Below are 27,113 nucleotides of genomic sequence, written 5' to 3' on the forward strand. Positions count from 1 at the left end.
TTCTTAAAAGCTCATAGCTGAGATGTACTTGAATATTTTGCATTCTTTTATAAAACTGACCTTGGATAGAGAGTATTAATAACACCAGTGTTCTTTTTGGTGCTATAAAAATATAGAGATGCACATCTTAGAAGTAACTGTTCTTATGGCTCTTAGTTTATTCGGTTACTTCAATTTTCAGCCCTGGTGTTGGTTTTTATGTGTTACTTTATGAAAGTACTCTCATTGTCCTTGCTTAGGGTTAAAACTACCCATGACTTTAGTATTCTTCTCTTGATTCTAACATTTTTTATAACACGTGTAAAAGATAGATGTGCAAATCCCTCTAAAAGAAAACTACACCTAAGCTACATCTAAGAATTAAGTTTTGAAATTTTATTAAAAAGAAGATATCAGAAACAAACAATCTCTTTAAATACATTTGGAGCTATGTTGTTTAGTTTTTCTCTTCTTTCACCCTTCAGTGCCTACAGGCTGATATGAGATCACTGGTGCTCGGAGCCAAGTTTATAGTTACTGCGATCATATTTAAACTTTTACTATCTTGAAATAATTCTTAGTGAATCTCAATATTAATGGTCTAACAATAGCAATTCTTGGCCTTTTAAAAAGAGATTTATTGTTGTTGTCATCTTTGGGAAAAACTACTTGGGTATAAATTTAAAAAGAGCAGTAAGTTTTCACTCCCAAGTCATTATTGTAGAAGAAAGTTGTATTTTATTAGCAATAAGTGAAGTTATCATCCTGAGACTTGTTTTTGCATTAGAAAATGTGTGTTTTTCTCTGAATATATGGCAAAGCAGGTGCTTTGTAGCTGTCTTGCCTTGTTTAGCTAATGTTGGTGTAGAACAGGACTTGGTTAGTTCTGTGTTTAAAACGTGGAGATGTCAATTCATGTATTATTTCATTCAAAACAACATAAGAATTGTGTACAAGGGAACTATACTTTATGAGTAGACACCAAATGTTATGGGACTCAAAACAAATAAAGCATTTTCTTTCAGCTTTGAAAAATGGCCAAGAGACAGCCTGCACAATGATCAGTTTGGGATAATCTGGTAGCCTTGTACCTATTTATGTTCCATCACCACCATTTTATAATCACTGGGAACAAAAAGGTTCTTCAGAAAGATTCTTCACATTCTCTTTTTTACCTAAAAGGACAAGAAAGATGAGGTCGCAGACATATGGATAAATACCTTTTTTATTTGGGTATTTTTCTCTTCTATTTTCTTTAAGAGAATAAAATTCCTTTTTTTATTCCTATTTTCTTTAAGAGAAGGAAATTCTTTGTCTTACTTTAGAACTACAGGAAGAATCAAAGAAAGAAAATGACCGTAAGAAATCTGAAATGTGAATAGTTCAATGAAAATTTAGAGGAAAATTGTCTAAGGAAAATATTAGCAGCATCTGTCTCTTTAGCTTAAAAGCTGCAAATCATTCTCTTTTCATGCAGATTACATATATATACACATATGACTTCAAACTATTTTTCTTAGCAGATACTGAACATTAGCTTCCAAAAGCAAATAAGTGTCATTTTATGAGTTAGTGTTTTCAGTAGCAAGCCCTACTTGCTATCAATACTTAAGGACACAAAAATTGATAGGATCAAATTGTTTTAGCTTTTAAAAATTATACAGCTTTGTGCAGTGGCAGTATTGAAGCAAATGAGGTTTATCTGAGGAACAATTATTGCTAATTAAATATATATGTATATTGCCATTAAATGAAAATTAAATTAAAATTTGTGTGGTTATATGTTCAAAAGCAGATTTGTATAGATGAAATAGTAATAAGCATTTACTCTAATATGGAGTTCCCTTGTTAAAGTTTTCTTAAAACAGTATCCTATATTTATATTTTGAGAGTTGTTTAACTACTAATATACTTCAGCAAACTTACTGTGTATGATGTAAACAGTTCCTGGATTTGAATCTTGAGTTTTGAATTGTCTAGGCTTAAATTAGTTTGTTGGGGGTTTATTGTTTTTGTTTTTTGCTTTCTGCTGTTAACATTTGGGTTTAAGAAGTTTATGAGGCTTATTACTCAAGTTGCAAAAAGTAATTTCAAAAGAGTTGAGAGACTTGGATCATTAGGGATACCATGTCCATTACAAGAAAAGATCATCTTAAGTGGTGATAGTTTTGAAGGATTAGAAATTGAATTAAAGATAAATATTTGGAGGAATATTTGCAGGCAGAGAAATTACCTTATTCTTAGTTTAGTTGTCTTTCCACAAACTTTCTGTATATGAATGTCCCAGTTTTATGTTTTAAATTTTATTATTTCTGTAAATGATCTTCATACAGTAACATCTTGTGATGAACCAGATGTTGCTGGCTAAATGTAATTAGTCCAAGTTGCAAATATAAGTCTGTTGATAAAAATCTATAAATGTGCTTGTAAGAGCCTATAAAGAATAGTGATATTTTAGTAGAAAGGAAAAAAAAAACATCAGCTGACAATGAATTTTCCAGTCCCATTTTTCCTGAGAAGGTACCAGATTGGTGACATTGTAAGCTTGTGTTTGATTTAAGGTTTGAGTAAGTTAACAGCTGGTCAATATATTGTTTTGAGGAGTAAAGTCTAGGCAGCACCATTTATTACAAGTTTAAATTTCAGTATTCAGTTCATTCATCACTGCCTAATAAAGACTGTACTTCCTTTTCACCACGTTTATTCACTGACTGTTTTTCAAACCTGTCCAAAACAAGACAAAGACAGATGCCTTTGTGTGGGCAGAATATGAGCAGTCAGGATGGCTACGTGATGTCTACCAGGTTTACCAAGCAGCAATACAAAGCCTATCAAGTGAGACCTCTGTCAGGGACCTACTCCTAGGTAATTTAAGAAGCAAACCCAGAAAAGACCTGTTAGTAGCTTTGGTCCTTGAAATGTCAAGGTTTTTCTTTTTTTTTTTTTTTTTTAATTAAAGGGGTCAAAATAATACTCAGTATATTTGCATAATTAAGATAGCCTTGCTAAAGAACTACAAATCAAAAATAAAAATGCAATGAGCAAAATTACAATTTCACTTCAGATGTTGGAGGCTAAAATAGAAACGTAAGATTAAGAGTTAGTGATATATCTAAATTTCTTTTTGAAAATTCATCTTGGGTCAAGTATTTTCTTCATGATTTAATAACTAATTACTAGGTTTTTAATTGCATCTTCAATAAATTCAGTATCAGTGTATTTTGGAGGAAAAGCAAGAAATTCAGCAAAATTAAAATGTCTGTTTATCAGAAGATATTGGTAAGAAAATGAGTAGACACAGATTAGGAGAAAATATCTGCAATGTGTATAATTGATTTAAAAACAAACAAACAAACAAAAAACCTTGTATCTACAAACTTACTATAGAAGTCCCTTGGTATCCACAGTTACATAGTTTCAAGAAGACCAGTTTCCCTAGTGGGAAAAACTGAACACTCAGGATACATAAAGTTCATGCTATTTGGCACACCTGTGTACACAGTTCTATTAAGTAGTTATTATTAGACCCTTTTATTTTTTAGTTTAGGAGCTAAAGTCATAAGCTACAAAGTATCAGAGCTGTAATTCCAACCCAGTACTCTAACCTCAAATAACCCTCCATTTACTATCCATATTTACCCCATCAGTATATTTTTTTTCTTCTTCCCATTTTATTTTATTATTTTATTGTGAAAATACTGTACAGAGGGGTTACAATTACATGGGCAAGATAATGAGTACATTTCTTATCAAGCATTGTAGCCTCCTCCTTTGTTTCCCCCTCCCATCCCATCCTTCTCCCACCCAACCCTCCCCCCCCCCACCAAAGTTGTAAAGTTCGTTTTAGACATACGACTTGTACAACTTGTATGTCTCATTGTTGCAATGGGTCCACCTGTATCCCTATTTCCATCAGTATATTCTTAATACCAATAAGTCATTACAATTTAATGATTTTATTCATTTATTGAAATTTCAGTGGATTGTTATTAATGGAAGAATTACAGTATTTAACAGTATTTAATTATATTTTAAAATGAATTTAAGCCCTCAATGTGAACACAATGCAAAAGTCATTAACATTTATAGTAAAACAACCTCCAAACATTGATTCTTTTTAGAGAAAGTTTTTGCCTATTCAAGCCATGAAGGCAGAGGCTGTGTCACCACATAGACTGCCCAGGATTTTATTTCAGAGCACCTCAACATCATGTAATAGATGTCATCAGATAAGACAAAAGGGTCAGCCTGTATTTGAGATTTTCAGGCTAGATTTTCAGTGCTAGTTCTGGTTGTTTTGACTGTTTTATGATTGTACTTGTTCAACATAAGGACCTCATTTAGAATCAGTTTGGATTTTTAATGTTGTTAATGGAGCAGCATCAATTTTTCTGTCATAAAATTCCTAAATAAATTTGTGAGTAGGAACTCTACATATATAATAATATTTTTAAGTGTTATAGTATAAGCACTGTTATTTTCTCCAGTATTCTAAATACTTTGTTCTAACTGTGGGCAGGATTTAACATAAATAATGGCGAATTTCTTATCATGAATTGATAATTAAGTAAACGTGGCATGTTCTCAAAATACATATGATGACATACCATACTACAGTCTTATTTCAATTGTCTATTGCTGTTTTTAAAAAATCCCAAAATTTAGTAAATAAAACAAAAAGTTTATACTTAGTGAGTCAGAAATTCAAACAGGTACAAATGGATGGTGCAGTCTGTTCTGCAGTGTGTGAGACTTTAGTCAAGGTTGGTCGAGTGTCTTGGAGCTACCTGAGACAGTGCATAGGGACCGTGACTGGTGCTATCTGTCCTGGGTCATGATTCTGCCTATCTGACCAGTTCCTCTAGTTTCTTCTATATATTGTCTTTGGATTATCTCAAAACCTAATCTCAGATTCCAAGAGGATATATTCCAAAAGTACAAACCCCAATAATCTAGTGATTATTAAGCATTGTCTTATATATTATTTTTTAGTGTTTATTGGCCAAAGTAGATTTTCCAACCAGTTTTCTGTATTTATATTTTCCTACCAGGTCTCATATATGGTCGAGCCTAGAGTCAGGGTAGGATCAGATCTCAACAAAAAAATGCAACCAACAAATTCCCAACCAACAAATTTTATTTCCTAAGAAACAACTCATTTCCCAAAATTCACCTACTCATGTGTTAATATATTTTAGGGAATAATTAGGATTGTTTGTTATCATTTTGAGAATGAGGATAAGGCATCATTTTATAGCTTACTTTCTTTAAATAGATGAATAGATATCTGTGTTATGATAAATCTATGTCCTTGGCACCTAATGGGTTGTTTTGTTTTGTTTGCCTTTCTTAGGGCTTGAACTCAGGGCCTGGTTGCTAATCCTGAGCCTCATTTTTTGTTGTTGTTGGTTGTGGGGCTTGAACTCTGGGCCTGAGTGCTGTCCCTGCGCTCTTCAGCTCAAGGTGAGCCTTCTACCACTTGAGCCACAACACCACTTCCGGTTTTCTAGTGGTTTATTGGAGATCAGAGTCTCATGGACATTCCTGCCCAGGCTGGCTTTGAACCATGATCCTCAGATCTCAGCCTCCTGAGTAGCCACCAGCGCCCAGCTTCCTGATCCTCTTAGTGCTCAAGGATAGCACTCTACTACTTGAGCCACAGCACTACTTCTGGCTTTTTCTGATTAGTTTACTAGAGATAAGAGTCTCATGCCTTCTACCTGGGCTGGGTTCGAACCATGATCCTCAGATCTCAGCCTCATAAGTAGCTAGGATTACAGATGTGAGTCACTGGTGCCTAGCTATAATGTGTTTTTTTTTTTTAAATCATTATTGCAGATTTATTTTTTACTTAATTAGCAAAAAATAATTGTATCTACAGGACATATATTTAAATATCATATATACATACACATATATGTATATAATAGAATAATTAAATCAAGCTAATATGTTTGCCTTTGTGTTTATAGTAACAACATTAGAAATGCTTTAATAAGTGTTTTTTATTGTGAGAAAACTGTACAGAGGGGTTACAATTACATGAGCAAGGTAAGAAATGTTTTAAATTATTGTTAAAATAGCTGCTCCACAAATATTTACTAAGCAACCATGTATCTGACCCCAAACATAATTCACATTGTAACAACATTAAAAAAATAATAAAAGCTATGGAGTCTCTGTCTCTGTTTAGTGAGATTGACAGAATATGGTTCTGTTGTTTAATATGTTGAAAAAAATCTAACTAATAGCTGTATGGAGAGCACAAATAGTGTAATTCTTCACAAAGACTAAGTCAAAGCCAAACAAAGTAAGTACCAGGAAATGGGTACTTGTAAGAGCTGGAGCTAAGGGGAGAGAGGTAGAAGAATGAAGTGGGGAAGGAAGTAGAATGCAGGAAGAATGCACTGTATATACCACAGAATTGAGAACTATAAGGGAAGGCAGTAACTTAAGGGGGGAATAGGGAAGATGTTGAAAGGATGGCATAGATCAAGATGCTTTGTATATATAAGCTACTGTGTTAAACGGCAAAAATATTCAGTACATAACCTAAAAATTAAGAAAAGTGAGGGAAGGGGAGGGTTGGGTTGGGTAAGTAAGAATGCTGAAAGGAGTGACAATGATCAAGAGGCACTGTGTTCATAAATTGCTTTGTTGAATGGCAACTCCTTTGTACAAGTACTTAAAGATAATAAAAATATTAAAAAAGAAAAAGATCAAACTCAAACAGCTAGTATAATAGGCCCAAATGGCACAGTTTTCAGTCGCATTCTAAGAATTGCATTTTTAATTTTGGAGGTAGTTGGATGGGCTTCAGTAGAAAAGTTAATATTCACCTACAAGTGGTGTGCTATAAATCTATAAAGGGAAAGAAACGACGTCAAGATGCATGATTTGGCATAGCCTTGCCTGATTCGTACAGATTTGGTGTGACATAAACAAGGACTTTGGGGTTGGATTAACTAGAAATTGAATTGTTGAATACAGAAAATTAAATAATTAAATCAGTAATTAATTTTATTATTGAGAGCAAACAGATCTGCCTTAATTTTAGAATGAAGGTGGTTTAATTTTAATTTAAACATTTAATCCCATAGTAATTTTAGTTTATAACATTGAAGATTTTATTCATAGAACTATACTTTTTGCTAATTGTACTGGGTCCTAACAGCCAAGAAATGAACAAAAAAAATCCAGTATTTGGTATATAATTTTCAGTATATGGTAAGTCAGCCTAGTCATACATATAAACATTATCTTCTTGAAATATTAATATTAAAGTAACAGATCTTAGATAATCTTTTAAAAGCATTACACATTCTGAAATAATCTATCTACATTTGTCATATGTTGTACATACAAGAAAATGAATCTAGATTTAAAATGTTTAGAACTCAAAATAATTCATTATAACCAAAGTACATGAGAAAACCATAGTAACAATAATCCAAGTGTGCATATATCACAGATTATAGTAGTCACTAAGAATTGAGACAATGTCAAGGAAGATTCTTGAGACTCAGTTTCCTCATCTGTAAAAGAGATGATAAGCCATCTATATCTGTTCCCTGGGATTCAATGGATTATATGAATATACACACTTTGTGGATGTAATTTGAAAATATGAATCAAAAACCAAGGAGAATAATTTTTATCTTCAGCTCATCACTTTAACTTTGAGGACATTGAGAAGTACAATTCCCAACTGTACCATTGACAATCAGTAGGTCACTGGCTGTTGTTGTTTGTTTTTTCTCTCTCTCTAAATATATGATTGTTTTTAAGGAAAAACAAAAACAAAGAGTATGAGGTTGTAACTTATGTTTACATAAGCCTAAAATGTGCCTAAACAGTACAAAGTACATTTCTAGTTTCTTAGAATAGAAAACTCTATCATTGATTTGAGGTTTCTTTTTTTAATGGAAGTACTTACTGCTGTGAATTTCTTTATATCCTATGAACTTAAATATGTTACTTTCATTTCATTCACCTCAGAGTACCTTGGTTTCCTTGTGACTGTTTTGATCCATTGATTGTTTGGGAATATATTAATTTCCAATTTTATTCCATATGGTTGGAGATCATGCTTTGTATTATTTTAATCCATTTAAATATGTGGAGGCTTGTTTCTTGGGATAGCATGTAGTCTATCTTGAGAATGTTTCATATACACTTGGAAAGAATGTGGCAAAGTTTTCTATAGATTATAGTACCACACTTTTTTTTCTTTTGTATATGTGTGTGCTAGTCCTGGGCCTTGAACATGGGTCTCATACTCCCTCTTGGCTTTTTCTCTCAAGGCCCCTTGAGCCACAGGTCCAATTCTGGCTTTCAAGATGGTTAATTGGAGATAAGAATCTCCTAGGCTTTCCTGCCTGGCTTAGCTTTGCTCAGCCACCTGAGTAGCTAAGATTACAGGCATGAGCCACCAGTGCCCAGCAGCACCATACTTGTGATCACTCACTGCAATATATGAGGAAGAATATAAGGAAATGTGTAACACTTTACCTTGCACATTGTTTTATTGAAGTATGTAATAAACTTGTCCCAAACCTAAGGATTGTAGAATATTGCAACTAATAGAAAAAAAAAAGGGTAACAATTTGAGTTAGTCTTAAGGCTGGAAAAAAGAAGAAACCATCAAGGTAAGTTCAAAATCCTACACTACTCTAGAAGTTCCTCCTATTTACATATTAGGAAGTAGCCTTAGGGAGTTTTATGTAAACTTTCTTAGTATTGTACTGTGAGTGAGCTTTCAAGCCCAGACTTGAATCTAACTTTGTGATTTCAAAGCTTGTGATCTCTTTATGTAGCACTTAACAAATGGGAAATATAAGAGATACTTGCTTTTAGTGTTAGTAGTAGTAGTAGTACTATTGTCATTATAAATATGTATGTTGTAGAGTATCATTACATAAGAGGTATCACAATGTGAATTTACAGTTTAACAAGAGTAAGATTCTGTTTTGTTGGCACATTTTTCATGTGGAATTTAGGAGATCTAATAAAGCAGTTAGTGCTTCATTAATCCAAGTAAAAGACTACAGTGAGTCTAAGATTACACAGTGAATCAGAAGTCCTGGCAAAGAAAGCCTTCTTAGCATCAGGGCAAACTTCCAGTGTCACATAAGGAGTTACTCTTAAATCAATGGAACATGAGGAATTAAACTTGCTGTAATATTCTAGCCCTGTTTGGGGGTGCCGGGGGAGCTGGCTGTCAGGCATGAACTCAGGGTCTGGGTGCTGTCCCTGAGCTTTTTCCACTCAAGGCTACCACTTTGCATTACAGTGCCACTTCTAGTTTCCTGGTAGTTAATTGGAGATGAGTCTCATGACTTTTCCTGCCCTGGCTAGCTTCAAACTAGGATCCTCAGATCTCAGCCTGCTGAGTAGCTAGGATTACAAGTGTGAGTTATGGAAACCTGACTATTCTAGAACTTTTTAAAGAACTTTGACTTCATGTGAAGTGTAAACCAAACATCACTGAATAACAGAACTTAACTTACCTATAGCATAATGAGAGCTAGAGGGACCATTTAGTGTTGATCTTGAGGACTTTGGGTCACGGGAAGCTCCTCAGGGGAAGAGAAGGAAGGAAGTACTTTCCAAAATCCATTTGTTATTCTTTCATTTATTATTATATTAGCTTTGTATAGTTACTGTTATATGACTTACTAAGTATGTGTCTTTTTGAACAAGTAGTGTTATGGTGCAAATTCTATATACTTTAATACCCCAGAGTATAGCATTACTGACAAAACTGATGGTAACAAGTTGAAAACTCAAGCAATGTCAAATTTTAGACTACTCTCCTCCCCCAAAAAGTATTACTTCCCCCGAAACCACATCTTAGAAAAGTCATTCTAAAAATTGCCTTTACAAAATGCAATAATGACGCATGTTAAGCTCGTAGAGGGGCTCCTGTGTTCCTTTGGCTCCTGGGCAATGTCAGAGCTTGTTTATTAGTGACATTACCTGAGAAGAAAAACTTTCCTTTTCCACTGTTTCCCAGTTGTCTAAATTTTTAGTGTGTCCATCTATAAATATTGTAGTTTGACCAAATGTAATTACCTTTGTGAGCCTCTTGTATAGATTTGTTTTCAAAGCTAAGAAAATATTAATAAAATTGCTTATATATGCACTATTTCTCTGAACCATTTGTTCTCAAAGTATGATCAACAGACCAGTAGCATCAGCTTCACAAGGCATTTTTTCTAAGTGGAAATCTCTGGCCAAACCCTAGATCTACAGAATTAGAAACTCAGGAGTCAGCAATCTGTGTTTTAACAAGCCTTCAGGTGGTTCTATAGTTTGCTAAGGTTTTAGAAATGCTGTTCAAACTATATTTCATTGAAAATGTTTTCTCTCTATCCCTACTATTTCTAAAGAGATTTTTATTTTTATTTGTCCACTGCAACTTTTGTTTCAGTATATACAATGCAGATCATAGGAAACGCAACATTTTTTTTCTCCTGAGCTTATTTTTTGTAGTTCTGATTATCTTACAGAAGAGCTGATTTGTTGCTTCATTAACCTTAATGTTTCTCCCCGTATTGTCTTAGAGTATACCATCCTCTCTCTGATCTACCACCTGTAAAAATAACACTCAGTAGATTCAGAAGATTTATTGAAATACTATGTTTAGATGTACTTAACACAGTACTTGGAAACATTTTGAAATAGAGAAAAAAAGCAGTCATGTGAAACTTTATATTACTTTATTAACTATAATTTTAATGACCTTGCTTTATGAAACAAAATTTTTGTTTACTCACAAATTAAGGTCAAATAGTGGATCTTTCCACTTGTCATATTGGTTCAATGAAGGGTAGTGAGAGTACATGAAAAGCCAAATGTTCACCTAACTCTATAAAATGGTAGTTCTTATTCATGAAGCATGAATCAAGCCTAAATTAAGAACCCGCATAAATATAAATAAAGCATCTTTTCCATTTGGACTGCACTACTTTGGATCTTACACTAGCTAAATTAAAAAGATGTTTTTATTAGGTGCAAGTAGTTTCCAAAGTGCTTTTCCTGGCTCCCATCTTGTCCATATTTTCTTGAAGGGTTGGTCTAGTACAGTTCAAGCAGATTTTTCATGGTGTTTGTCTGCCAGGTGGTAACAAAGTCTCGGAAACCCCCTAGGATGAAGTCAACATAGGCTTGTGGAAAAGAAAACCTGGTGCTTTCTGCAACAGTAGCCTGGTTGTAAGTCAGATCTTGCCTTCAGTCACTGGTGCCTGAAAGGATGCAGCTTATTTTCAATCAAGTGCCAGGCAGGGTTTCAGTCAGAGAATCCACAGATTCATTTAGAGCAGAATTTTAAAGTGTCAGTGTAGGTGAGGGTTTTCATTCAAGTCAGGCAGCAGCCCCTGCTAGGTCTTAGTGCCTACAGTGTCTATGAAGCTGTAATGTGCTGTGTCATAAGCGTTTTTCTCTTTTCTCTGACTTTGGAACTGTTGTTTACTGTTTGAACAATTACAGAAACTTCATTCTTCTTGCCTCATTATGCTGTGTCCTCCATGGTGCTAAGAATAGGAAACAAGCAAAAAGTTAACAAAAAAAGGGGGGGGGGTGAAAGTTTATCTTAATTCTCCCAAAACACCTCTAGTGACATAGTGGTTTTTGGCAAAAGCTAACTTGTTCTCAGAACAAGTTATCAGTATATTTGATTGAGAGAGAAGAGCAAATTTTGTTCCCGTTTTAAAGCAATTTGGGCTTTCAGTCAAGTCAGATCTTCCAGCCATTTGATCTACCTTTATGGATGTATAATGCAGTTGTGCTGGAAATTATTTGTTTTATGTTTAAAGTTTTATCTCTATTGTCATTGTCATAATAGACTTACTACCTACCACATTAGATACACCCTGTGATAAAATGCACTCATTCATCCCACAGATTATGCCATACTCTCTTCTTGATTTTTTGACAGAATATACTGTACTCTCTTCTTAACTTTATGTACTCCTAAATATCTGAGATTATGCAGTGAGAGTATTATAGATAACACAGCTTTAACTAGATCTTAAATAAAAGATTGTTCATTAAGTATCCTGAAAATAGAATATTTTATATGATTAAAGTTATTTTTAATTATTATGTTTGTTTTAATTTTAAAGAAGGACTAATGAATTCAAATGTTTACCAATACCCAAAGGAACTTCTTTTTCTAATGTATATGATATATAATATATAAATATTAACATGTAATATATAATGTTAATATATAATATTATAGTTTATATAATATATATTTGAAAAAATACATTATATATGTCAGGAATTCATGAATCAATGATGGAGTCACAAAAGAATTGTGGAGAAAGTAGCATGAACACTGAGGTCTGAACAATTATTAGGGAGGGAATGTGGGAAGGAGAAGTGTCTTAGATTAAATGTGGGATGCATGCAAGGGTTGAGGCAAGAGCTAGAGATAGAAACAAAGTGGAGCTGAGACCATGAAGAACCTAGCAGGGTTCATGAGTTTGGACTTGGAGAATTAAAGGGTGCAATACCAAGAATATTAGGCCAGAATTAAGCTTTAAAAAATAAAACACACCCTGGCTCTAGTTTGGGAGAGGAACTCGAATGAGGCAAACGCAGTCTACTAACCATGTGTGGTGAACTTTAACATACCTGATTCTGAGAGAGAAGAGCAGTAAGATAAGACAAGAAGGAAAGGCTGTTTTCAGAGTAAGGTAAGTAAAAATCACATTTATGTAATGGCTCTGTCTAAAAAAAGCAAATGAAGTACTTTCTGGAGCAATTAGGGAACTACAAGCTACCAAGTAAGGAATATCTGAAGCTAGAAAAAACAGCCAGCCAAGTAAGAGTCATCAACATCATCAGCATGTAGTTATTATGGACTCCATTTAGGTATACTTGATTACAGATCCAAAGCAGGATGGCTCACTTTTAACCTTGTTGAGTGCCATCAGAATATCATACCTTTTCACCTCTTTTTAAATGGTCAAGAATTAAAAATAAAGGAATTTTAATTGATGGAGGATCTTTTGCATCTGAAATGCATTGGATGAAAAAGACAGGGACAACTTAAAGTGTGGGAAGTCTTAGTGATTTAAGAGGATTGCTTAAATACAACTCTGTGAAACACTGAATACAACTTGTGATCTTCTAGAAGCCATTTTGATCCATACTGATGTAAGTATAGGTTATCAACTAGAAAAAAAACTTGCATTTCATCTTTTTTCCTTATTTAAGTCATATCATGTATATTATATTTAAATACATTTGTCATGTTTTCATTCTTTTACATAATGAGAAAAATGCATTTTGATGTCAGTAAAAAATGTTTAGCAAGGACTGTGAGAAATGGAAAATCTTAAATTATGTAAATTTGTAATGATAGCTATTTTCAAGGGAGTGTGGCCTTCACAAAAATAACCTTATCTTTTTCAGTATGCAACCTTTTGTCGAATTCATCTATCCTAGTGATTTCTGTTGTAGGTGTTGCATTTGAGATGTCTTTCTTTTCACAAAAATCCTACTCTTTACAACACATCTTCACCTTTTCCTCTGAAATTTTCCAGGATTAGTACTCTGATAATATTTTCCCTTAATGTATGCCTTTGTTTATTAGCTTATTAATTTTTTTCCAAATGCTGTTAGTTCTTAGTAAAAAGTTTGCCTGGTCATTATTTTTAAAATTTTTTTATAAAATTTTATTAAAAAAAAGAATTATGGGATATTTTAAGAAAATACTCTTATTTAACATACAATAATACTAAATGGAAATAAGACTAAAGACATTTCCAAGTTTCCTACAAGTATTTCCTAAAAGTAGTTCTTTTTTTAAGAAGTGATAAAGCATATTTGATTTTTATTTTTTCAGAAGATAGTAGTTATAAAGGCTTCAAATTGAGCCAGGCCAAGTTCTGAGTATGATAGCTTTAATTTATCTACTTCATTAAAAAAAAAAAAAAAACAACTATTTTGTAGCTGCACTCTCTTATTTTCCCCTTTGATGACCAATGAAGCTTCCCAGGCCTTGTCTGAAAAGCTGAGTTGATGTATGGGTGGGAACAGTTAGACCTTCATGACGTATTTGATTGCTTTATTATTAACTTCTTTTTTACATACATGGGACAACATGGGTGGATGAATGGGAGGTTGGCCTAAGGTTTCATGAGGAGGAAGGACCCAGCCTCTGGGGGGCAGAGTCCCCCCTCCACTGTGTCAAAAGTCCCCCATATTGGAATAAGGACAAAGATTACACCCTAAATTTTGTCTCTTCCATACCGCATCTGACTTTAGGATCTAGAAAGATTGTTTCTTGTCAAGTCATGCCTTTCCTTCTAGAATTGTAAGTGTTTGTAATTCTGGGGCTCACCTGTGTACCTTATGAAGTGAGCATCATTCTGGGGAACCCAGCACCCCGAGGCGCTCCTCACTGCCCCGCCCAGCTGAACAGCCTGCCAATGAATTTGGGGCCCGAGGGAAGTCCTCTGGGATCTGTACCTGCTGATGCTGCTGGAAAATACAATATGAATGTCTTCTCCCTCCCCCCAAAAATATGAGGGTAAGATAGTAGTTATACTTGTTTGTGGTACTGGGGTTTTGAACTTAGAACCTTTTTTCTTATGCCACTTAATCTATGTCTCCAGCCCCTTAATTGAGTTTTAAAATAAAATTTTCCATTTTGATGGGCCAAGGAAGGTGGAGATTGTGAGAACTGTGGTTCAACACCAGCCTGGGGAAAAATTGATCAAAAATCCATTTCAACACATAAAGCTGGTGTAATGGCTTGTACCTATCATCCCAGCTCCACTAGGGGCCAAGTAGAAAGACAGGGATCTGGGGCCATTAACTACAGTTACTGTGAACAGAATTATAAACTGTATTATAGAAATCAGTATGGCATGGAATAAAGCCCTGAAGACATTTAAATTCTTAATCCATTACTTGGAAATTATTGTGAAGAAGTTAATTGCTGCAGTGTTGACTTAACTGCAAACCTTCTTTATTTTTCATTCTTATACTGCTGATATTCCAAATTTCTTCCTTTCTGGACCCATCTATATATCCCATGGTTAAAACAGTTTCTAATTCTCTTTTTCGTGCTTGTAGTACCAATAGCACGTTATGTTTACTATTAAATTTTATTAACATTTCAAGTGTTCTTAGGATTCTTTTAAAATATGTTCTGTTTCTCAGTTTTCATATCCATGAATTTGTTAAGAATGATTTCATTCTTTCATCAACTTAAGAAACATTTATGAACAACTGTAAGTCATGAGTAAAAATGTCAGAATATGATGAAGAATCTAGTCTACAATATCTTATTACAAATGTATTGAAAACTTAGCTTTGCCCTCTTTTATAGTATACACTTGAAATAATCATTTTATTATTAAACATCCAGCCACTATTTGTTCTTGGTTTAATAGATATAATGACATACAATTTATGTCACCTGAAAGTCCATTACAGCTTTATTTCTACACTAGATCAGTCTACTTTCTATGCAAATAAGTATGAACTTTTTGAGTAATGCATTTTAATTACTTTTTACTAGTTGTTTAGGGACCACTTTGTCTTTGTTATTTTTCATTTTAACTATATATGTCTATATGTTTATTTTCTTTATCCTGATTAATATTTATTGAACTTCCTGAATCTAAGGACTAGTTAGATTCATCAATTCTGCAATATTTTCAGATATTATTGTTTCAGCTACACCTCAATCTCTGTTTTGTCCTGCAATTCCACTTATATCTGTAATATACTGTCTTACCTTTTGTCTGCCATGTCTTTAACCTCTTATACTTAGCTTATTTTCCTGTTTTGTTTTACATCCTATTTCCTGTTTTACATCCTGTATTGTGTGTTTTCAAATGTATCTCCTAGTTCACCCATTCTGTCTTTAGCTACACTTTTTCCATTATTTCATGCTTTTTTTGTTTGATTGCCTTTGTGGTATTTTTTCAGGTAGGACCTTGCATTTTTGTATAGGAATAGCCTCAGATTGTGTATCTGGGATTATAGACACATATTACCTTGCCTGGTTTATTTATTTAGATGAGCCCTCACTAACTTTTGCCCAAACTGGCTTTGAACTGTGATCCTCTCAGTCTGACTCCCAACAAGGTAAAATTACAGGCATTAGCTACTGTGCCAGTTCAGCTACTTAACTTTTCATTGAATTTAACTTTATTCATTTCTTTAGTTAACATTGTAGATCACATCTAATGCTCTGTTCTCATTCTCTTCATATAATGCACATTTTGTTTTTATAGTACCTGAAGTTTTGAGTATCAGGTTATTTGCTGCTCTCTGATTCTCATTTACAAGGCCTTGTTCTCTTTGATATTATGAAATCTTTGTATTGGCACCTAATTTTCTTTTTAAAACTCATTTTTTTCAGAGTTCTGTGAAATATAAATTGAGGATGCTTTCCTTCAGAGAAGATTTTTTCCTTTGGTTCTAACAGATGCTTCAGCATATTACAGATCATTGGGGATTTTAATTAGAAATATTCTTCAGATATCCTGGGAATGATAATTAGCTTGAAATCCTGCTTACCTGCATAGACCTGAGCAGACTAACTTCTTGGTGGTCTTCCTGTGTTTGTTATTAGGCATGTTTATTCCCATACTTTTAGTGAAGGAAGGATTCTAATTTTATGTAGAAACCCTAGATCCATCCCCATAATTGTTTAAAATCCACATTCTTAATTTTCTGACACTAGCAATTCAGTGTTCCAATAATAATTTCAATGCTTCTTGCTCTGGTTTTAAGCCCTCTTCTCATTTTTCAAACTCTGGATAATTCTTTGGTTTCTAGGCTATGTGTTTTTTAACTATACTGAGTTTAGTACTTCTAGGTATTTGATCATAAGAGAGTTTTCAGCATCTGTTGTTATTAGAGTTCTTGATTATAGCCATTCTAACTGTGGTGAGGTAGTATCTCACTGTTGTTTTGATTTGCATTTCTTTTATGGCTAGGGAGGTTGAGCATTTCTTCATGTGTCTATTGGCCATCCTTCTTTCCTCTTCAGAGAAGCTTGTCTTTAAGTCTATAGCCCACTTATTTATTGGGCAGTTGTTTCTTTGAGGATTTGTTGTTGGGGGATTTATTTTTGAGTTCCATGTATATTTTAGATATGAGACTCTTGTCCATTGTATGGCTAGTGAAAATCTTCTCCCAATCCGTGGGCTTTCTATTGATCTTGCTAATAACAACAGATGCTGGAGGGGATGTGGACAGAAGGGAACTCTACTACATTGTTGGTGGGAGTGTAAACATGTTTAACCACTTTGGAAAGTAGTATGGAGGTTCCTCAAAAGACTCCATATAGAACTCCCCTATGACCCAGCAATCCCACTTTTGGGCATTTACCCAAATAATCACAAACAAGACCACACTAAAGCTACCAGCACGACTATGTTTATTGCAGCATTATTTAACATAGCTAAGATATGGAACCAACCCAGATGCCCCTCAGTAGATGAATGGATCAAGAAAATGTGGTATATATACATAATGGAATTCTATGCCTCCATCAGAAAGAATGACATTGCCCATTTGTTAGGAAATGGAAAGACTTAGGAAAAAATGATATTAAGTGAAGTAAGCCATAAGTGAAGTAAACTATATGGTATATGTCTGAGACAAGCAGAAAAGGTCAGATAAGTTGATGTTTGGTGAAATGAACTCCAAGATAAGTATTCAAATGTTTTTTCTTTATTGCGATTGTTTCTAACATATTTATAAGATTATTTCTTTGTTGCTTTGTATGTTCTCCTCCATGGTATAACCCCTGCTTTCACTGTATTTGATATTGATATAATACTTTTCAGTTTATCTAGTATATTGTCTACTAGTGTATTACTAGAATTGGAAATCTCATTTGTTTTTCATATTGAATTAATATCATTTCTAAAGTTGGACTGTAGAATAGTCATATGACTAAAGACTGAATTTTTTTTGGGGGGGGGGGAGGGTCCGGTCGTGGGGCCTGAACTCTGGGCCTGGGCGCTGTCCCTCAGCTCTTCAGCTCAAGGCAAGAGCTCTACCACTTGAGCCACAGTGCCACTTCCGGCTTTTTTCTATTTGTTTATGTGGTGCTGAGGAATCGAACCCAGGGCCTCAGGCATGCAAGGCAAGCGCTCTACCACTGAATTTCTGCCAAAACAAATTTACTTCTGTTAAATATTGCCTAAGCTAAGGTCTTATAAAATAACATCTTTGATTCTTTTACTTATTAGAATAGCAAAAATTGCCTATTGTTTTATGTATCGTTATTTTCTGATTTTGTTTTTATGTTTGTGCTTAGTTTGTTTCAAAAAAAATCTTAAGAGTTTAGAGATTGATGACATCCTATATCAGTTCTTTCATCTTCCTACTTAAAACTACATGTGAGCTATAACATAAAAGGAGCAAGATTATCAGTATAAAGGCTATGCATATGTATATAGATTCCTTTTTGTCTCCTTCAAAATTGCAAAATGCTTAAGGGTAGGAGTTAGTTTATTTCTAATTATTATGTCGATTATAAAGGCTATGTAGATAATGTCAGATTAAATTTATCATCTGAAAGAGGCCTTTCAAGATCACTTAAGACTGAATCAATGTAAGCTGTCTGTTAGCCTTCCTCATAAGATTTTTAAGTACATATACACTTCTTTGAAAGATTGTTTTATTCTTACCCTTTAAAACTAGATTATAATAAAATAATAAGCAATTCTATTCTCAGTGTTTAGTAATCATAACTGAAATATGAGTATTTTGTTATTTTCAATTTTAATGCTTAGTTCCCCATTTCATAGCAAATGGTTTTTAATCTAAGTCTTGTATTGAACACAAAACCATATCAGTACATGTTTGAAATATACACATCCAGAGAGTGGAAAAATGGAAAGAGTTGCCTTGTTAATCTTTTTATTTAATCTAAGAATTTTTAATCTGAAATTGATTCTTATAGTCTATACATATGAAGAATAGCAGTAATGTTGGTAATAGATTTGAGAATAATAATTATTATTAATAGGAACACATTTCTGTTGAATACATATTCTAAGCCAAGCATTGTATTACTTAAATGAATTCATATGGAATTACCTTTCTTATTTTTTTTAACTTTTTATTGTCAAGGTGATGTACAGAGGGGTTACAGTTACATAAGTAAGGTAATAAGTACATTTGTCAAATTTGTTACCCCTTCCCTTTTCTCCCACTTTCCTTCCCCCCTACCTACTTCCCTCCCCCTGGATTGCACAGATCATGTCCAACATACTGTCTTGTGAATATTGTTGTTTTATTGGTTCCTTCCTTGTCCTTTGTCTTACCATTCTATTGTTCCCCTTTCCTTCCCTAATTCAGATAAATGTATATACAATACCAGGGTACCAAAATCAAATACAATGACAGCAAGGGATTTACCATAATGGGAAGAACATACAAAAGAAACAAGCACATAGTACATTATAAACAACAACAGCAAAGAAAAATCTCTTGAGAAGAATAGCTCAATAGCTACATACATATGATCATATAAGATGATCCTAAGCAAAAATCAACTCCAAGACATGGAATTACTTTACAAAAACCTGTCATTCTGGTTTTGAGATAAAGAAAAGGTTTAGATTGCTTGTTTTTGTTGGCCAATGCCATCATAACAGGTACAGTTAATCTGTTAATAATAATAACAAAGTTTTAAACACACATTGGGATTTCCTTTTAGTTTTGTTAAATATTTTCTATATATTTTTGTGTGTGTGAATTCAGACATAGTGTATGGATACCTTCTGAGAAATGATAAATCTGCATCTTGCTCCAGTCTTAATACTTACGATCTACAGTCTTAATACTTCGGGTGAATTTTTATTGTAGTGATTTTAGGAGTTCATCAACCAGCTTGTTTCATTATGAAAAGATTTGAAAGCCTAGTGGTAAAATCCATGAAATGACTAAAAATCATGAAAGATATAATGTTTAGTTTTCAATCATTTCCATATGTTTTTCTTATCAGATTTTTGGCAACATTAGGCTTAAAGTGTGAGAGCAACATCTATGACAAGAAATAATGACTTCAGTAAACCTATGTTTAACCATTAGCTTGCTAACAAAAGTCTTTTAGCAAATTTATTTACCATCTTATAAGAAACTCACTGTATATTTCATTTCACTTTTGTTGATTAATGTTTTCTTCAAAGGCATGTCAAAAAATCAGGTTGAGATAATCTTTACCAGTTTTTTTTAAGGTAAATGTTACAGATGGTCATGCTTGAGTTCACTTCCCATATGTTAAGGGGAATGTGTACTGAAGCTCAAAGTTTGTCAAGGTAATTATGACTGCTATGTTTTGAGTTAAATTAAAAGTAAACATAGAAGATGTGTCAGAGAGGAAGTTGACAAAAAGGGATTTTGAAGCTAGCTCATGAGAGGATCTTAAATATTTGAAATAATTTGGTAGGATTTAAGGAACTGTGAAAGGACAGGGCAGTAGTGCTGACACTAACCATAGAAAGGTTGAGAATACTGAGTGGAAAAGAAAGAAAGGGAGTGATATCAGAAGGTAGACCTGATCACCAGCACACTGGTGGCTTTATCAAAAATAAGCAAGATAGGAAAAGGTACTCTGTTTTGAGATCAATCCAAGTTCAAAAATGGTAAATTTGGTGCTTTTATGTATTCAGTTGATACTTAGGAAAGTGAATTTAAGCTTGAGAGTGGAAGGGTATTTTGTATATTGGTTGCATTAAGGTAAAATGGAATTGAAATTCTCAGTGTAGTTGAAATTTCTAAGAAGGAATGAGAAAAGAGCTTTGAGACTGCACTCTTGAGCAGGTAGAAATATAAAGCCAGGGTAAATAGGAAAAGGATGTCAAAGTGGTGGGAGGAGATGAGTTTGAGAGGCAGAGAAAGGTAAAGGGATCAGTAGAGTTAGAGTTTTCTGAGGGGCCAAGATGAAAAGATATGGGAATTTGTGATGATAAATTATAGGTCACAAGTTACTTCTAAGAGAGTAACTTAAGGAATACAGGTATTACTTGTAACTTAATGAAATGGATAAATAGTGAGTAAAATGAACACAATAAGAACAGTTGGGGAATTGCTTGCTTGAAAGTTGGAAACCTAAGATTATGAAAAACTTAAAGGAAAATATTCTGACCACTCACATATACCCCAGATGCTCTTCACAGCTTCAGGGAATGTGCCCTTTGTATTATTTTATGTTACAGACAAATACCTGTTAACATAACCTTGTGTTTTTCTTCCTTCATTCTAGGTTATATGTACTGACTAGGTCCCTCTTCATACTGTCTCCACATGTCTAATTCCTGTCCCATCTTTCTGGGCCTAGTTCATATATCTCCTTAAAACCATCTCTTCCATAGCCTCAGTAATCTTATACTAAAACTAAAAATACTTCAGTCATTTCTTTGTCATGGAGGTTATTACTTTTTATCATGTGCTGCTTTTATTACTAATGTACATGGAATTGAAGCTTTACAGAAAGTTTGTTCAGGTGTCTTTGTATTATTCTGGAATAAGTACAGACTTAGAATTTAAGAGGTCTCATTTTTAGTTTCGAGTTCCTTTACATTTGACTATATGACTTAGGCAAAGTTTTTATTTCATCTCCCTAAATTTCAGCTTTCTTATCAGTAAAATGCCTGTGTCAGAAATGAGAAGTATGCCAGTAGTTTTTGTTGGTAATCCTAGCTACTCAGAAGGCTGAGATCTAGAAGATTGTGATTCGACACCAGCCCAAGTTGTAAAGTTTACTCAACTCATCTCCATCATAACCAGCAAAACATAGGACTAGAGCTTTGGTTCAAGTGGTAGTGTTACCCTAGCAAGCTATGAGGCCGACATTTCAAACTCTAGTACTGCATTGATGATGATGATGGTGATGATAATGATGATGATGATGATGATGACGACGATGATGATGATGATGATGATGATGATGTGGGAAAGATACATGATTTACAGAATCTAGCAAAGATGGATTTTCTTCACTTCTTACTCATCTTGATTTCTTTGCCTATAGCTCAGTACCATACAACTTTTAGAAATTATCGAATTAACAATTTCTTTGCTATTACTGTAATCATAAAGGATACCTTAATTTCTAGGCTGTTATTAGTTCATTAGGATTACTGTTGTTTTATTGCTATTGTTTATAAAAGGAATTCTTTCTTCCATTAATATCTTCCACAGAAGATATTATTTAGTATATTTATTTAGTATATTTATATATATGCAGAATTATTTGATGACTAATGGTGCTATGAACAAACCATAATAAAATTTAAATATATTCAAATTAGAAATATACCTTAGAAAAAACAGTTACAGAAAAAAATTATTATGCCTTAGTAGCCTCAGTTGTAAAGATATTTATTTTTTAAAAAACATTATCATCCAAACAGAAACTAAGCTTTGGAGGGGCCAAAAAGATGCTCCCTAGACAAACAAAAGCCCAAGGTTTGGCAGTACATGGTGACATGTACTCTTAATTTTCCTTCTTATCCTAACAGATTGAAATGTGTTTTAGTGCCAATGGACAGAATTATATTCCAGAAAAATGTAAGATTTGAAATCCTAAAATTAGTCTATGATGTCAAGATTAATTTTTTGAAAAGTTATACTTTCCACAAGTACTAACAAATGGTGATGATGAATAGTCTGAAAGATTGTGACAACATTGTAAAAATCAGTATATTAAAGTAGTTTTTAATGATCAGTATAGACCCTTTTCTGTCTCACTTTGTCTTTTTTGAATTTCTATTCATCATTGTTCACTTTGTATGATACTTCAATGGCATATCTAAATCTTTGACTGTTTAAGGATAGGTTCTTAGAAGCAAGCATGTGTTCATTTTCTCTTTAAAATTATAAAGTCTCTATGCAAAGTAGAAGTAAGATTCATGTACAATAAATAATATAATCAATAGCTATTCCTCCATGACAAACAGTAATAAATTTTAAGCATAGACCTGTAAATAGTTGCTACTTTTATTGAATATGTATTATGTATGTTCAATAATATACATACCTTATCCATATTATATAATGAGAAAATACTGAGTTTTAGGTAACTAATGTTACTCAGCTTGTAAGTGGTAGAGATGACTTTTAAAATTAGTCCTTTCTGAATCCAAGTTAATTGTTTAATCACTGTTCTATTGATTCTGCAGTAGTGTTTTATACAGTGTGAACTTTGCTTCATTCTTTGTACACTTCAAATTTGAAGTATATATAAAGCCTAGAAATATATCATTTCCTGTTTAAGACATGCAAACTAATCTCCACCTCAAAGACTTAGCATTCAAAAAATACCATCCTGAATTACTTACCAAATTAAGAAAAATGTGAAAAGTAGTATAATAGAAATGGATGTGGCTCGTAGATAGAGGAAAAATATAGTTGTTATCACCAGTGCGAGGCCTATCCAGTTACATTTTCCTTGAGATAACTAAACTTTAGATTTCTAGAATTGTGTCTATAAACTTTCAAGAAATAAAAAGTACTTGCATCCATTTGAGATGTACATTTCTAGCAACTGAACTTGGTAGTGACCATAAGTAGTAAGAGGAGCTGCAGTATGGTGAAATCTGTTTCTATACTAATTCATTGAAGAGGAAAGGGAGAGTCTAGGAGAAGTTCAGGGCCTGGTCATTCATTGGTAATGGTTTCATGACCAATAGTTTTATTTTAGAAGGAATAAATGTAGGATATATTATTTTAAAATATCTGACCTGTTTTCTTTCTAGACCAGAGTCTTTGAAATGTAAGTAATGCAATGTGCTATACAAGCAAAATGAATACCAGATTTTAAAGATTTGTACAAAAATATAAAAATGTCACATTAATATTTCCTATATTGCTTGGTATAGAATTTTAAGGATAATTTAAAAGTTTGGATGTGTGTGTGTGTGTGTGTGTGTGTTTTACTTTGGAAAGATGTAGCTTCTGGAAAACTTTAAATTACTTGTATGTCTTACCTTAAATTTCTGTTGGTTAGCATGAAGATTTGTAACAGATGGTTACAAATGCAGGCCCCAAATCGAGGCAAAAGATCTAGAGTTGAGAATAACCTATGTATGAGTGTTAGTTTATCTTATGAGATTTTATAAAAATGTCTGAGTACAGTGGATAGAGAAGAAAAATGCTAACAACTTATAAGTAGGAAGTAAAAGTAAACTGGAGGACTGAAAAGTCATGATGCTAAAATGCTAACAAGTCTGATTAGGACAGAATTTCAGGAAGGAAGTAGTTAACATTGTTGAATGATAGAGAGGGCAAAGAAGAGAAGAACTGAGAAAAGACCATTGAATTTGTGTGATATATATCGAAGCAGTTTCGGTAGAGTACAAGAGAGATAGATTGCAAGAGATTATGAAGTAGACTCTACATATAGACTATCCTTTCAGGAACAGAATCCATTTGTGAAGATAATCACTTGATCTGAATAGAATCCAGAGAAACTTAAGCATATTTGTTTGTTCAATGAAAGGAGTAGGAGTAGCCTGACATTGTAAAGAGAGAGAAGTTAATTTCTGTTGTGAAGTTCCAAGCCTGCATGCACACAGAAATCATCAGTAGAACTTGTTACAAAGGCAGATCCATGGCAACATCTCATGGCTCACATTACGTATTCCCAGCAGTTTTGTCTTCTGGAACAGGTCCTAGGGGGAAATGCTTAACCTAGATCTACAATTTCTCCCAGGAGAAGCTGTAATGTGTCCATAGGGCAGTTGAGAAAATTAATAGAACTAATGAATCACTGGTAAAAAGACTGATCATGCCATAGTTATCACCTAGAGTGGATACAAAGCCAATGAGAATCACTATGGTGCTGTGATAGACCAGGAACTATGCTTAAGGAGTTGGCTTTGATTGTTAGGAGTATGAGCAACTTGAGCAGGAAGAAAAGGATAAAAAGACTTAAAAGGTAGTGGATTCTTAAAAGGTAGTAGATTTTTAATCTGAAAGGATAGTTTCAGAATTCAAAGATCTTGAAGGCTGATTTTAAAATACGACTATTTGTATCTGATGTCATGAGGCCTGTCAATTTCTAAATCTAATACAGGTTAGTGAATGGTAGAAAGGCCTGGGATTTAAAATCAAGAAGAATCCCTAAATGTTCACTCAATGTGGAACGATTTAGATTTTAGATTTTACTAATCCTTCGCTTCAATAACTTTGACTCTTATTTCCAGAAGGGGAGGCCTTCCATGAGCCATGCCTAGCTGTGGCTGGCTGTAGAGTTGATGTTTGACATTCAAAGATACAATATGAAGAGCTTTAACTATTCACAGGTGACCCTAAAGGTTTACATTAATCAAACTTCTGTTACTATAATGAAATACCTGAGATGGGCTAATTTTACAAACAAGATATTTATTTAGCTCACGGTTTTGGATACTGGAAGGCCAAATAGCATAGGAGACTCTGACAGGACAATCTGCAACACCTGCTGGGTCACTCCATGACAGATGACCATGAAACAGAGAAGTAGAGATACTTGGATGTACCAAGACCCCTTCCATCCCTATTAGCCTAAGGATCTCCCACTGTGACACCTCTTCACCACTAAATACCATCATCATTGGGGCCAAGTCTCCAATACGTGAACCTTGATCAGTAGTGCTTAAAACATCCTGAATCCAGGAATTCATCATGTCTTTTTATTTTTTCTCCTCCTCCTCCTCTTCCTCCTCCTCCTCTTCCTCCTCCTCCTCCTCTTTCTTCTTCTTTTTCTTTTATAGGTATGTTTCTTTATAACAAATAATTGCATACAGAAATAAAATTACATCATTCACTTTTTTTGTTTAGCAAAACAAGTAAATTATATAATGCTAGTACATTATATGATTAAAAATAACTTTCTTTTTCTTTATAGTGAAGAGCTCAGAAAAGAAGCTAGACAGTTAAAGAGGGAATTGTTAGCAGCAAAACAAAAAAAGCTAGAAGATGCAACAAAAGTGGAGAAAAGAAATGAAGGTAAGGACTTTGCAGTTTCTCTTGATGTTGGTTTTTTTTTTTTTTACCCCCCCTCCAGCTTCCTTCTTTCCTTCTCCATTCCAGCTTCCCACTTCCCTCCTTCTTGAGATTTTTGTTTGCTTTCCCCTACTTGCTTTGAACAGGTAGCCAATAAAATAAATAGAAATTTAGAGCATTTTTCAAAGAAGAAAGTTCGATGGAAAGATGGTTATAATTATGGCTCTTAAGCAGGCAAGCAGGCTTAATGAGCATTAACAGTATTAAAAATAAAACAAAACTTAATGCTACCATAGCACATAACTGGATTGTAAGTGGACAAGAATGAAATGTTCATTTTTTGTATGTGTGTACTCTAAAACATTTCAAAGAAGTATTTGGGACCTATGTTCAAGGTTTATATGAACATTTGTGTGTTGGTTTGGATAGTATTAAATACATAATGTTGGTTTTCACTTGTTTTTACTTTATGTTGACATAGAAGATCTAAATATTGATAAAAATGATCAAAATAATACCTTGCTGTTTATGCTGGTTAATATAGTCTGTGATTCACTATAAATTTTATTAAGCTAGAATAGCTTTAGAAAAGCTATTTTATTTCATGAAAAAAAAATTTTTTTTTTTTTTTTTGGTCCAGTCGTGGGGCCTGAACTCTGGGCTTGGGCGCTGTCCCTCAGCTCTTCAGCTCAAGGCTAGCGCTCTACCACTTGAGCCACAGCGCCACTTCTGGCTTTTTTTCTTTTTGCTTATGTGGTGCTGAGGAATCGAACCCAGGGCCTCATGCATGCAAGGCAAGCGCTCTACCACTGAGCCACCTTCCCAGCCCCGAAAAAAAATCTTTAATTTACTATAGAACTTTTTTTTTTTTTACCTGAAAACATATAAAGGTTAATTTCCGAAACTACGGCTTAGAACTCTCAAGTCTGTTTTCTTTTTGAAATAATAAATTGTACTGTAGATTCACTTTTAAACCAAATTAGAAATTTTATTCCATTGCCTGTAAAAGCATGTACTAAATTTGATGTAATAGATTTGCTTTTGCATACTTATATCCACTGTATTCTCATGTTTTTGTGAAGCTTGAAGATTCCTATGGTCTAGAGTTTTGAGAGTCACTGATACTATATTACAAAAAAAAAAAGATGAAACAT

The 27,113-nt window shown here is 33.7% G+C and overlaps 1 protein-coding gene and 1 pseudogene across 1 annotated transcript in view; both read left to right on the forward strand.

The window, feature by feature from the left end:
* LOC138834400 (spliceosome-associated protein CWC27 homolog) overlaps positions 1–27,113 on the forward strand; it is a gene marked incomplete at its 5' end in the record, with an annotated part of 161,661 nt that overhangs the window by 42,710 nt on the left and 91,838 nt on the right. The window contains one exon of the mRNA XM_070033036.1: positions 25,862–25,962. Coding sequence (XP_069889137.1) covers positions 25,862–25,962 — 101 coding nt within the window. The remainder of the gene's footprint in view (positions 1–25,861; positions 25,963–27,113) is intronic.
* On the forward strand, positions 1,642–1,724 carry LOC138834402 (U4 spliceosomal RNA; annotated as a pseudogene).

The sequence above is a fragment of the Dipodomys merriami genome, unplaced genomic scaffold (genome assembly GCF_024711535.1).
Source record: "Dipodomys merriami isolate MVZ:Mamm:240054 unplaced genomic scaffold, mDipMer1.0.p SCAF_213, whole genome shotgun sequence".
NCBI lineage: Eukaryota > Metazoa > Chordata > Mammalia > Rodentia > Heteromyidae > Dipodomys > Dipodomys merriami.